The 14,543-nt window shown below is 40.6% G+C and overlaps 1 protein-coding gene across 6 annotated transcripts in view; it reads right to left on the reverse strand.

Moving 5' to 3' along the window:
* kcnip4a (potassium voltage-gated channel interacting protein 4a) overlaps positions 1–14,543 on the reverse strand; it is a 110,352-nt gene that overhangs the window by 32,321 nt on the left and 63,488 nt on the right. The window contains exon 1 of one of the 6 annotated variants that reach the window (XM_068587323.1): positions 12,147–12,527. The exons of the other annotated variants lie outside the window; for them this stretch is intronic. Coding sequence (XP_068443424.1) covers positions 12,147–12,204 — 58 coding nt within the window. The 5' untranslated portion in view covers positions 12,205–12,527. Of the gene's footprint in view, positions 1–12,146; positions 12,528–14,543 lie in introns of those variants that run through there. 6 annotated transcript variants of the gene reach the window in all.

Raw genomic sequence — 14,543 nt, forward strand, 5'->3', positions numbered from 1 at the left:
GGGAAGAAAAAAACCCATCAGTTGTTTGTTTTATTTCTTTTCTTCATTCAACTTCAAAATCACCCATATAGCTACAAGGACAGCAGATTTAATATACTTATACTGATGGTTTTTGTATGTACTCCAACCCTGTTCATGTTGGTATTGTTTGTACAAATAAAGGACGATGAAGACATTTTTGATAGAATGATAATAGAAAGGCTCCCTGCCTTGTGTCTTATTATGCTGGCAGGATCCCTGGCTCACAAAAATATTGTAAAATGCTCTCTCATAATCCATAAAAGTAAAAGAATATGATGAAAACTGTCCAAAAGCCTTGCCATGGCAGCTGGCGTGCCAAAGATTACGCCCCTTTATTTCTTCCAGCTAAAGCACCTCATGCGTCTTTTGCTCCAAGGAACCGTGTGTTGAAAAGCACCCAATGCTTTATGACTTCTGAGAAAATACTATTGTGATGCAAATACGTTTTCACACCATTGTTCATTCACAATGGAACATATAAGTTACCTCTATGAATCCAAACCACGTGTTTTTTTACGATAAACACAAATATGGAAATGGAGAGGACTGCTAAAGCCGTGCTCAGTTGAGGGCTCTGTTCAAACCATGCCACACGGCTCCCTGAGCAGGCTGGATCCATTTGTATTCCTGTTCACTTACAGCTCTCTGCTTAGTTACAACAAAAACATGTTGAATCACAGCTTTGGATCACACCTGCGTACCACACGCCGCTTGAGAAAAACATCCTCAGTGAGTCGAAGGCACACAGAAAGTCCTCAACCACAGACCAGTCGCTTCAGCAGCAAGGATTTAGAGTCATACCTGTAACAATGGGCATGCATTGTGTCACAGTCTGATCACACGGTACGGGGCCCAGGTAGCTCTCAGTGGAGAGACGTGGAGAGTGCGCTGCTTTGGGCAAAAATATCTAAAAGATATCACCATCGAACTCCCCCAGATGATCATTTACATCAAAACACTTATTTTGGTATTATGTTACATTTTTCTAAAACGTAATATGCAGATTCGGCATTATCTAACACTAACTTTTGGTGGAGCTTCCACTTTTCTGAAAGGAACTCTCAAAACTGACCAATGCATGAAACACGTTTACTCTCCTCTTAACATGTCCAAGCCACTGTGGTGAAAAGATTAAAAAAAAAAAAAAAGTCATTGGCCTCCCCTTGTATTTTGTCGTAACAATCTACAAGCTACTGCTTTTGTCCATTTGCTATTGGAAACATGTGTAACGACCCTTCCTGGCGTGTTGAAGCCACACCTGCAGAGGAATAATTTGCAGAATCTGCCCCATCAAAGGCTGCCCTCATCAGCTGACACATCCCACACGCTGGTGGCACACCACTGTCACTCACTGTCACACTACTAAAGACTGGCACAGAGACAGAAAAGAGACATTTGCGTCCAGCTGTCTATTTTTAACCAGAAGCCATCAAGTGGAATAGCACCACAGAGCAATGAGCAGCCCTTACATGTTATATTCTGTGCTTGTTGGATGCATTGGAAAGATCCATTTTGATTATTATACAATAAAGAGCATCTTGTGTTCAGTTGGACCTCTAAACTAAATTTTAAAATGTTTTACTGTCATATTAAACACTTGAAATCTAAAAAAAGAAAAATACTGAAACAAAGCTTCCCTCAGCAGAAAAATAAAATTCCCTTCGACAAAGTTGGGTCCATTTGAAAAGGCTTCTCCACCAATAGAAGTATTGTTGATGTGTTGTATTTCAGCCCACCGCCAGCACAAACATACTGCACATCTCAGTTTGTCCTCACACAACAATATAGCGACCGAAAAGGGAGGAAAGTTGCTTCAGTGATATTTTCACAATCCCAAGTGTGAATGCGATTGCCGTTTGCATGCTTTAAGTGGGCGTTCATAACATTTTGGAAGGATTTTACAACAAAGAAAACAGAATTACTAGGAAAGACCAATAAGAAAGCTCAGTTCGAAAGAAAACAATAACTTCTTAAATTGAATAAAGTAAAGTAAGTGAAATAAACAAATATTGCTGAAAGTGGACAGTGACAGGTCTAATGGTGATGATGCAATCTTAAGGAATGACACCCCAGGTGAAAAGGTTACAACATTTAAAAAATAGTTTTTAGGAATAAAATGTCATAAATCAGGCTTATAAATGCTACATAATATGATCATATAGATACCAATGGAACCTTAAAAAAAGCAAATATTTAAATTCTTCACTATCTAAATAACTTCTTTCATTCTGGCTGGTTGGAAGACATTTGCTTGCATCTCCTTGTGAGAGCTGGCAAACAGCTTGGCTGCCTATACAGTAAGTAGAGCATATAAATAAATAAGACTCACAACTCAATATTAGAGTCACACCTCAGAGGGACCGAATCTGCATCTCATCAAAGTGCCATACACACCTTGACTCAACCATTGTTCTTCTCGAAGCTACATGAACAACATGCCAAAGAAAGAGAAACCCAACACTCTGTGTAATGTTGAAGCAAAGTTGGCTTTCACATTATCAATATGCAGCTACTATTATTATTTCAATCACTGCATTACTCTACCATTTCCATCCTGCCTTCACGGCACTGTCCAGCTCTCACTGGTAAAGATCCAGGTTCTCATGGCTCCAGCTGGTGCAGCATTACATGCAGTCCTCAGCTGTCTCATTTAGATTTTAATGAACAATCCCCAGATGACGCAAGCCTTCACATACAATGTAATTGACTTCAAATTGAATAAACTAACCATCAAAGTGGAAGCGAAGTAGCAAGATGCTCCGAAGATGTTTTATGTAAAGCTTTTAATAAAATTGAGAAAAAGCAAAAAGTCAAAAACAACACATCCCTTTTCAGATTATAATCATTGACCCACATCAGTCATGAGTCATTTTTTTTTATGTTAAAAGCAAAGTCAGCTGGATCATGTTACGATGCAACTTATACTTTTAAAAAGGCATGAAGGACAGCTGCAGAGGCTCTGCTTTGATGAGTGACAGAAAGTCATTTGTAGAATCATATATCAAAAGGTCAAAATGTTCCCTATAACTAGAAAAGACACTTTTTGACAACTATCTTTTTTAATGTTTGTGTACAGCTTAAAACATGAATTATATTTTCAGCGTATTAGCAAAAAGGAGTCAAACTTGTTTGTTTTACTCTGCATGTTATAATTTAAATTGACAAAAACAAAGATGAGAGCAACAGATGGAAGCCGTTAATCTGGACTAAACATCGGGAGAGGCATTTTGTCTACATACTTAACATGACATTAAAAGATGACAGCCTCACACTCATATAGTCTCACAGAAGCACACTCGTTAAACTTGAGCAGCAACAAGTTGGAAAACCAAAAACACTTTGCTGTTTCCTTACCGTCATAGCCGACGTCTAACAAACCCAACCGCTCCAACACCTTCACAAAGAGGACCACGACCACCAGCACTGCAATCATTTCCAGTCCCTCAAAGTTCATCGACGTGAACATGTCGGATAGGTCACAGCCTGCCCATGGCCAGAGACACAGAGCTCAGCGTGGAGCCATTAAACGCCACTCAAAAGCCCCGCATGTCTGGGTCTGATGAGAGACCGGTACAAGTCAGAGAAGGAGAGAGAGAGGAGGAGGGGGGAGTGTGTGTGGAAGAGAGGGGAAGGAGGGGGGGAGATGGTGTAGTAAGGATAAAGACGAGGAGGCGTGAGGAGAGAATGGAACAATAGAGGCGGAGAGGAAAGTGGGAAATGGAGGTATGGACCTGATCATTGTGACAAATAGAAAGAGAAATGATGGATAGGAGTATGAAGGGGAATAAGAGACGGTGGAGATCGTCCAGCTGTGGCATACCGAGGACATCAAAAGTTCAGATTTTTTAGCTTTTAATTAAAATAATTATTCACCAATACTCAGTAATCGTTAAATCACTTGAACAGACACAAACAAGATGTTCATCAGGTTGTGTTTGTTCACTCCATCTGTTTGGTAACCTTTAGTATAGCGCCATCATCAGGGCAAAGACTATACTTTATAACTAAATACTCAGCTGCACTTTGTGTTTAAGAAATGCTCATATGCTGAACTATGATGGTGACCAGTTTAAATATCCGCATATAAGAACTGTCAAGCCTGCTGACAATAGCGTGACCTCACATCCTGACGGCTGGAGACGCTTCATCTTTAAACATACGACAACTATTTTATACTAATCTCCATTTCTCAAAATATTGTCCGATTTAAAGTCTGTACCAGTCTTTCTGTACATCTTTCTTCTCTCTTTGGGACTCATGACGATAACCCATAACATTCAGCATTCGCACTAATGAGGGCAAACAGGCCACTTGACCTTCAATCCGCATGCTTTAAATGTAAAAGTCAAAATTATAGAGGAGTCTACAAAATATCTGTCAAAGGTCACGTCGTGTCAGCAATATTTAATTAAACAATAAAAGGTGATGTCATTTCACACAAGATAGGTAAACGATGATATAATCACATCACAGATTTGCAATATTTCACAGCTTTTCAATATTTACTCGTTAAGGAACTAATAATGAGTATGATCGAGCTGTGGCGTAGCAGAGGAGCTGTGGGCGGACTGATCAGTGCAAAAAGAACCCGCATGTGAGACCTCCCCGTCACCTGGACTTAAAATAAAGCAGGAAACCTTCAGGGGGAGATGACACGGGAGAGGTCAGAGAGAAGGACAACGCGGCAGAGAAGAAAGGACTCGCAGTCAGCAGCAGGTGGCTGCTGGAAACAAAGGAAACTAAAGTGTCTCCTGCTTCTCTTTCAGGAGGTCGATAATACCACTTGTGTTTGTATTTTTCCATCATCCGCAATTAATGATAGTGTATGTCAACATGTCTATATATATATATAAAAACTTCAATCCAGTAAATTCATGTCCATGTCCCTCAGTGCTTTACACCCTATAGATATTAAAATAGGCATTTCCATCATGTTTTACAGTGTGACCTCTATGAGTCTTTAAAATAGGCTTTATTTGGCCAGATACAATAAACATGAAACTATAAACGTAGAATATCTCGCTGCCAAAAGCAGATAAAAAGGAGCTAGAGGCTTTTATCAAATGCTCAAAAAGTGACAGATTTCTTTCTTGCAAAAAGCACAGGGAGACAATGCTGCATTCATCTTCACAGCTTGTGGGCTCAAAGGGATGTTGGGACAGGGATTTAACAAAGATGCAACCTCTGTGCGATGCATGCTAATAGACAGCTCATTTAGCCCACTATCTGTTACTTTTCCTTATTTGTGGCAGCTGAGGAAAGGCCAAATATAGCTCCCCGATTCCCAAGCGTGTGTGTGTGTGTGTATGTGTGTGTGTGTGTGTGTGTGTGTGTGTGTGTGTGTGTGTGTGTGTGTGTGTGCGCGCGCCGTCCCTGGACATGACAGGCCAAGCATCTGCGTAGGAAGCACAGAGAGAACACAGGGTGTAAAGGTGTGATAGAAGTCCCGCAAGCAAAAGGTGTTGCCAGAAAGAAAAGACAATAACTTCCAGCTGTGTTTTAAATTGAACTTACTTTTTGTTGTGTTTTCTGAGATGTAATTTTTGCCAACAGAACCTGACCTAATCCCAAAGTGCTGCCTGCACTCCATCATCTGCTCTCCAGTCACCCCACAATGTTGCATAAGGTGTAATCAAGGCCCTTGGCTCATGATAATGAGAATAATCAGTGTTTTTGCATATCATCAGCACACAGTATGCTGTATCAATCAGTGTGTGATTGGTGATGATGGTAATTGCCACTGTGGAGCATTGTGGTGTGTTGGTTGGAGCTGGGAGCGCACACGGCACTGTAGCGGCACAGAACCGCTGCAGCACCTGCAAACTGAGAAATACTGCATTTAGAGTAACACTTGAACAGTGCATCAGTCCAACATTAAAATACGTCGGCGAATCATTGACCCCCAATAGGAATGATGATGATTATGATAATACACAAACAATGTTAAGTGGCTAAGAGTTTACTACATATTTGTTTTTTAAAAACAAAACTGGATGTCCCTCGCTGATTTATTTTCTTGAAGAAAAAAAAAGTAAGACTGATGATATCCTTTATTTTTCTTGTTGTGGGCAAATCCCATGAAAAGACCGAACAACAACCATGAACGTATCCATCGCCTTTGAAGTCGAACCCTGATATCTCCTATCCTGTTGAGCCACAGAGCTCCATTGTTGTCCATGTACTATTCAAATAATCCACAATGTTGTTCCTTAGCATGAGCATGTGGCGCTACAGTTTATTGTCCATAGCGCCACATACATCAACCTGGTAGTGAAAATCCCACATGAGCATCAACTTGGATCAATCCGCAGCTGCAAATAGTCCCGAATGGAGCATTTCCTCCTGTTGAGTAACATTTGCTAATAATTCAGCTGTATGATCCAAATATTAAGATCCTTAACTGAGAACTAACTGGAGCGGAGAGCAATAGACAAACAGTCAAGCAAAGGTATTGAGATATGGGCTGACGCATTGTTTGATAAGAAAACATTATTGCCAGTCTTACCCTTTAATTTATTAAATGAATTGATGCTTTAAAAGTCTCGACAGGTAAAAGCAATTCCTCTTTTTTCTTTACACAAGGCAGCCCGCTGATTTCCCATTAGGAGCTTGCTGGTCTCTGAAGACAATAGCACTAGTGCGGACCATTAATATGCAATATTAGCACTAAAGCAATTTCTCAACAAGTAGTCACAATAGGGGATTACCATTTCAATGTCCCTCCTATCCGAACCCCTAACCCTATTTAAATCAAAGTGATTGCAACTGTGAAAAGCTTCTCTTAATGTAAATGAATAAGCTGTTTCCTTATGTTGACTTAAATCAGGTTACAATTGAATTCCCATCTTCAGAGAAAGCAAAGCGCTGCGACATGACGGTAAAACAAATTTATGTCCTCCATTTGATTTTACACAAATGACATAGGAAGGCCTTAGAAGCCTGTAACCTTCACATAATATGGTTAATTTGCAAATTAAAGTGATTTGTTAAATTCTCAGTAATGGATCGTGTAAGACATTTTCTTGGGAGGTGGGCATAACCTAATACAGAGGACTCAGATGCAATACAATCAAAACCGCTCTTTGTTTTAATAGAAATCCATATTAAAGTGGGCACTTCGAGGAACATCTTGCCAAACAATTATTTCAAATAATCCAATTTAACTTTGATAAGGTTTGATAAATGACAACTTAACATGTCAAGTTGGAATTTATTAAACCTTATCAAAGGTTATACATTATAAATACATTATAAATGTGGGTCCTGACGCATTTCAGTCAATCAGCCATTAAAAAGCTTTGACTGCTTCTTTCACCTCGTCTTTACTGCAAGAAGCATGTGTGTTGGATTTTGCTGCCATCAAGTGGAAACTGCGATAACCAACAACTTAAAGCTAGATGGAACTAGATGGAAGAATGAATGATTTAAAACATCAGTTAAGTACAACTTAATCTGAAACACGTTTTTACAATCGTTATTAGTGCATTACAAGATGTACTTGGTATTTAGGGCGATATAAGACAACTTTTTTAATAAACCCAAAACAGTAATTAATTTTATTATCCTCGTCTGCATTTATAGATGTATGATGTGTTGAAGAATAATCCCAAATTGGACATGAGGCTTGGAGTGCTTATATTTATTTTCTATTTACTATCTAATAATTTATAGGATGAAAATATATATCTTGATTTTATTTTAATTTGTAGTTTTGTCTGGAGCTTAGATATTTCTTTATTAGTCCCGCAGTGGGGACATTTGCAGGATTACAGCAGCAAACGGGCACACAAGAGACTTATTGAAAAATACATATTAAAAAGTAATATAAATAAACAGTAATACGAACAGTAAAGAATGCACAATAACCGCATTCAGCAGCAGGTTGTGTTTTCGTCTGCTGGGGGAGCAGCATTGGAGCCGCTGACACCTACAGACTCAGTAAACTGGTGAAGAAGGCCGGCTCCATCATTGGCTGCGAACGCGTCACAAGGACCGATACAATACCGGCATTAAGCCTTTACAATAAGTCACCGATGGCCAGATCCTCCATAAATTCATCAACATCAATAGCCTTTGCACCGCTGTTGTTGTTTGTTACTCTTTGAAAAAAAATTACATACACTTTGTATACACTACATATACTTAGCATTTTTGCACTTTTATTGTTTAAATTTAATTTCCTGAATTAAATCTGCAGTTTTGTTTTTATATATTGAGCATTTTTCATTCCTGGTATTTTTGTGTTTGTAAGCTTGCTACTGCGACAAACAAATTTACCCTCGGGGATGAACAAAATATCCATCCATCCATCCATCCATCCGACAGAGGTCCCTGAGAGAAACGTTGCCCAGCAGAAGCTGCCTGCATCCTGGTGGGGAAGGTGTGAAAGCGAACCAGGCCTGCAACACGTGTCTGTCTGCTTTGCAGATGTCACTATGCGTTACCATGGCCCACTGACAGAAACATTCATGTCTGTACATGTCGAAGCTTTTCTGCACCTGCAGAGCCTGTCTCAGCAGGATGCTGCAGGTCATACATCCAGTTCTAGGTAAGCCGTCTTTACGCAGGTCACTGTGTCCTGTGGAAATGGAGTTCATAATTCCGCAGAACAAACTGCCGCCATCCCACGCCGGAAGACCCCAAAACAAAATCTCATCCCTGAAGCCAACTTGATGCGGCTTTTCTTTTCAATTTAAATGCTAATTTGGGAAACTGGAAAAGCAGTAGTGTAATGACACAGTGACTTTGAAAAGGGCAGAGATTACATGTTGCTGATAACAGAGGAAAAAATAAATCCCAAAGGGAAGTGGGAGCTGTGGGAGTGATCCCCTTCTTATTCATCATGTAAGAGCAGCTTTGTGCATTTGCATAACAACATTTGCATATCTGAAGTCTTTCACACGCCATGTGGCTTCAATGAAATCAATAGCATTTCCCAACTGTTGTGAGAAGAATTCTGTTTCATCAAGATGGTTTTCCAATGGAGACTACAGATTTGTATAATGCACGGTAAGCCTTGTATTAGAGACATGTCAAAGTCAGAGTCATTCATAAAGGACAATTAAGTTCTGAACTTCCTGTACCCTATATTAATGACCACTGGGCATTTACCAGAATCCCGAGAGGACTTCAGCGATACGGATCAGTCGACTAACGCCTGAGGTGAGATGAGAGTGCTAAAGAACCTTGTTCAGACCAAATGTTCTCTCTAATAGCTGTCATATTGTGACGCCCATCCGGCGTTTCTGAACAAGATGAGCCCTTCTGTGAAAAAAACCTTACATGTGACAGATGGGTCGGAAAAATCAATTTGATGGTTTGAGTATATGAGCTGTTTTTACAGTAATTATGTGCTTTTCACCAAGAGCCTGTTTAAATATACAGTAAAAAAAACATTTGGCCTTTTCTAACAGCAAAGAAGACAAGCATTTCTCAAAGATTGTGTCTGGAAAATGCTGTTCAGAAAATGGTGGTGCATGTCTTTGCTGCCTTTATACTCAAATGGGTCAAAGCTTCGAGATTGCCTATTTAAAGAGGGGGGATGTCAGCTCCAAATAGGATTTCCAGGCCATCAAATTTGGCTATGAGCGAGCAATTGGTGGCACTGGCTACCCCCAAAAATGACAGCTGCTCTCCCTGTGGTCGGCCCGAAGTCTTCACTCAGTTCTGTAAACACCAGACGGCCTGGAGGGAGACGGGGCCAGCAACAGGAAGCACAATGGACATCTCCATTACTCTGTGGGTTAATGTTATCAAGAAAACAAACCTCAGCATATCTCTAATCTCAGTTGGCATCGCATATTTGCTCAGTTTAGTGACCATAAAAAAATATTGTGCTTTTATTCTCGGAATCACTCAACTAGTTCCGACTTCGTTGAACAAAATTCATCTGCATTTTGTCATCTGTACTCCAAACTGAGTCACAGTTCATGCTTTGCTCTTTCCTTTCTAGCAGCCCTACTTCTGAGTGCACCTATTTCCCTCCTACACAAACTCAACTCAGAACAGCTTCTGCAATACAAACCGGCAAGCCATTTAAAACAGTATCGACAATAAGCACGACACATCAGCGAGGATACCAGCATAATGCCACTGGCATTAGAGACACTGAGGGAACACACAAAGCCCGGCTGGGCGAGTGTGAAAAGGAGTTGGAGGGCAAAGTGTATGAGCGCTTATTGCACCATCATCTCTTGTCATGTAGATGAGTGCAGCGATGAGAATTAATGGGATGTATTAGAGTGGGTAGTGGAGTAGCACTGAGGTCGAAGGATAGTCCATGTTTAATTAGGTTGTCCTCGTTTAAAGAGCACTCCATACTGTGAATCAGAATGTTACATGGTTTTGACAAGATAACCAGTTGAAACTGTTTTGAGCTGGATTCAAACTAGAAACTAAAACCAGCTAATGTTGATAACTGACTTAATTGTGTGTTGAGCCACAGCTAATCTATTAACTAATCAGTTAGTTAGCTAATTGAGCCTTCACTAAACCACTCCCCTGAACATTAATTATCTAATCACAACTATCAAAGTGCAAGAAACTGATATAAAAAGGCCAGGGATAATTACTCGAGCCAACTACAGTTAAAAGGCTACAGGTTATGTCAACCACACACTCAACAGCACCAACACAGGCAACAGAGGGAGAGGAAGAAACACTTGGAGAAGGAGCACAGAGCAGTTTAACAAGAACGGACTGACGACGCAACGGCCGGAGAAAATGTCTCAAGACATGACACAAGTGTGGAAACTTGTCCCGCTCCGCTCTGCAAGGTATACAAGTAGGCACAGGTTACCTAATAATGAAAGAAAAAAAAAACCTTGTCTGTATATTTATACAGTGATACAATTTTTACACATTGATTAGTCCTCGTCTTGAATGTTTTTAAAAGTCAGTCAAAGACAACTTTATTAAAACAACTCATGATGCTAATGTTAGCTTCTTAGCTAGCTGATACAATCTGCTAACAACAGTCAAAATGTCTGTGATTTGTTGTGATCCAATGTCACCAGTTAGAAAAGTATTGTTTTTGTCTCCCTACATCTGAAATGTATTTTTTCATGATTATGAATTCTTATGGTTAATCTTCCACTCCTATGAGCTTTGTGTGAGAACAGAAAGCTTGACAGGTGTAGCTACAGTCCATCCTTTGAGGAATAACTATCTAAAGCTGTCATCAACCAAATAATGTGTTTCCAAACACACTCTGTTCTTTGATTCCCCTTCATCTGCTTCATGGTAGCTGAAACCCATGCATAGGTCCATCTCCAAATGAGCACGGTATAGTGGAATAGTGCATGTTATCTGCTGCAGGGCTGTGTTCATATCTGGCTCTCATGTTCTCCTTTCTTGTTCCCTCTGAAAAGTGCTCCCAATGCACACAACTGTCCGCTCTTTGATCTATGACTTGAGAGAGTCCCTCATTCATTTTGCTTTCTAGCTCTCTACCAACAGCACAGTGAAATATGACTGACTGTTCTTTAGGTGTCATCCATTGTGTCCGTCTCCCTCTATACACCACTAAATATAACCTACAACAATTATTGTCTGCTGGCCACCCACTAAATATTTCATTGTTTGTTAATAAAGACTGGACTTCCTCGTCTTTTGTTACAGTGACAAGCTGTGACGTTGATGCTGATCAGCGACATGATTGCAGGGAGAGAGAGATGTAACATTAGCTTGTATCTCGATGTGGCACGCTGTGTGTGTGTGTGCGCGCGCTGTCACTGCAAAATCAATTGTGGGGGAAGAACAAATGGAAAAAGTCAAGCAAGTTTGTGGCGTTCAGACTGATGTTTTCCAAATGGTGGCCGGTTTAAAATCAATTTCATGGACCGCTGGTGTGGCAACATGAGTTCAGATGGGATTATAGAGAAAACAGCAGAGTAATGGGGGAACCTGCTGAAAACAGAACCCCCCCCCCCACCACCACACACACACACACAGATACAAACAGGATATTTGAACGCACAATTTGTGTGAGTATGTCAAGAAAAATGCCACTATACAACATGGAAAATGTTTTTGAATCAGACAATTACCTTTAATATTCAGAAATTAGTTTAGCTGCTCATGAAAAATGAATCAAATCAGTCTCCTCTCCTGCCCTTCAAGCCTACCTGTAGTCTTGCGTCTTTGCTTCGGCTGAATCGAGAAGATGACCATTAAAGCCCCCATGATGCCCTCCAGACTTTCTCGCTTAGGAAGCCCTGCTAGATTTCACACACTTTCACTCCCACACTAGGATGGCTTGAGAATGAAGACAAACAAAATCGAGCTGCTGGGAAGCTTAACATGAAAAAAAAACAAGTCTCCGGTCCAAGCGTCCCTTTATATGCACTCCAGCGACGTGGGCAGCACGAAGAGGAATATGAGTGGGAGTAAAAACATGCGTGCCTCTTGAGTTTTGAATTTTGACGCGCAGACTCTGCTGCCCCCTCCTTTCCTCTATTTTCCCGCTCTGAAGTGAGAGCTTGCTATTTGATCTCTACTCTGCAAAAGCTTCTTTGTATCAGTTGAGCACGCTCGGAAAGAGAGCCAGTAACATGCTGGGTGGAAGTGTGGGGAGGAAGGAGGGGTGTGGGGGCTGCCGCCCTTTTTCAGCAGGGAGGGAGAGATTGGAGGATGGCAAGAGAGCTCATGCTGGAGATGACCATTAGCTACCTTTTAACTACATTGCTGTACGAGAGGAAAGCACGCTGCGGCCATAAAAACTAAGTGCCGAGAACACAGGACGCCAGTGGCTGATTATTAGATATATATAAATGATGTAATCATTGGTGAGCAGGGGAAGTAAGTATGCCTACTCATGCAGATGAGTCACCTGAGGAACAAATTAATGAAAGCGGGATAGTCTAATGGTAATACTATACTTGATATATGTGATAATTGAATGCCTACATGCTGGCAGTCATATTTCTAGCCAGAAAATAAACAATAAATAGAAAGAAACAATAGTTTGAACCCTACAACCTCGAGAAAAATACATCAACGTAGTATTCAAGTAAGAAAGAATACGTCTTTATAAGTGAAATGTATTTCCCATCCCATATTACAGCCAATGGAAAAAAAGAGATTGCCTCTTCAGAGTTGATCCTGCGACTGCTTACTGGGCAGACCCAGAGCGACTTTGAGGAAGCTTCTTTCGGATTAAGGTGAAGGTCTGCAGGTCAGAGCCGTGTCTTTTCCCTTTTCAATCCTTTGCTCAAAGCGGGCGAAAAATGCCACAATGAGATTCTTGCCTGATTTAACACATCAAAAGGAAAAAAAAAAGAATGAAAAGTACTTCCTCCAACTGTGCCACCCACACGCAATGCGTGTCATGAACTGTGACAGCATTTCCATACAGAGTGGGAATGCAATCAAGGGTCATTTCTCACCTACACCATTAACCTGTTTCCTGTCAGTGCAGCACTTCCGAAGGTCAAGGACCTTTGTATCACCAATGCAGTCTATTGCTTTTCATCTGCCTTGAAAGAAAACCTTTCCTTTGCCTGCACAATGCTGCTTTTTAGATGTACCAGTTAGCTTGGTTTTGCAATTTATTTACAATGTGGCCCATTTCTACACCTGATCAGATGAACACATAACTCATTTGTCTCGTGAGGGTCAAAGTTCCTGGCACAACGTGGAGTTACAATTAAGTACAACCCAATTGAATGCATATTGCATGCAACAGCATGTACTTTGTATTGTCTGCTGCAATATGTACTAAAAGTAAAAAATTAAAAAGTAGGCAACCTGGAAGCGTCTACAGAAGCCGTGCTGTACTCAAAATGCTAACGGCAACATGCTAACAAGCACAATGACACCATTCGGACGCTGAGCTCGCTCTGAAAGTATCAAGCACGGGCAGATAATGTCGGTTTTACCTGTACAAAAGTAGCAATGCAAGAAAGTGTCAAAAGCCTATTCACTTAGCACAAACTCTTAAACTGTAGCATCGGTTGGATGTTCGGTCCAAATCCGCTGAGCGTGCCTTTTCAAAGGGTAGCCTAATTATGTTGGAGCAGTAATGACTTTTCATTAAATCAGGCCCTCGAGGGAATAGAGTGGAATAATCAAATGTCTCTGGGGTAAACCAACTCCACATACTGAGGCTGATTCCACACACCGCTCCAGGAAAACCGTATCATTAACGATCTGGGGTTTTAGAAACAAATTGAGACGGCAGTGCAAGTGTTTTATAATTGAAGTGCAGTTGAATTTAAGCGCATAGAAAACACCAAACTAATCACATACTCATAACATCCTCAATAACAATTTGGCCTGGCGATTTTAAGGACTCACATTCAAACAACTGTTTAAAAATGCAACTTTTACATCTCAAGTATGTAAATGCTTAGCTGCAAACATACTTGATATGTCTGTACATTACCCAGTTTTTTTCCCCGTACACTCCACTCATTTTTTGTTTTTCTGTTAATCAATATGATGCCATGTACAGCACCTCATTAAAAAGGAACACTTCTTGCCCGTAGGTGTTTGTGACTCAGATACAGGCTGTCGTTTGAACT

The sequence above is a fragment of the Clinocottus analis genome, unplaced genomic scaffold (genome assembly GCF_023055335.1).
Source record: "Clinocottus analis isolate CAN_PGR_092001 unplaced genomic scaffold, fCliAna1.0.p SCAF_21, whole genome shotgun sequence".
In the NCBI taxonomy this organism is placed as follows: domain Eukaryota; kingdom Metazoa; phylum Chordata; class Actinopteri; order Perciformes; family Cottidae; genus Clinocottus; species Clinocottus analis.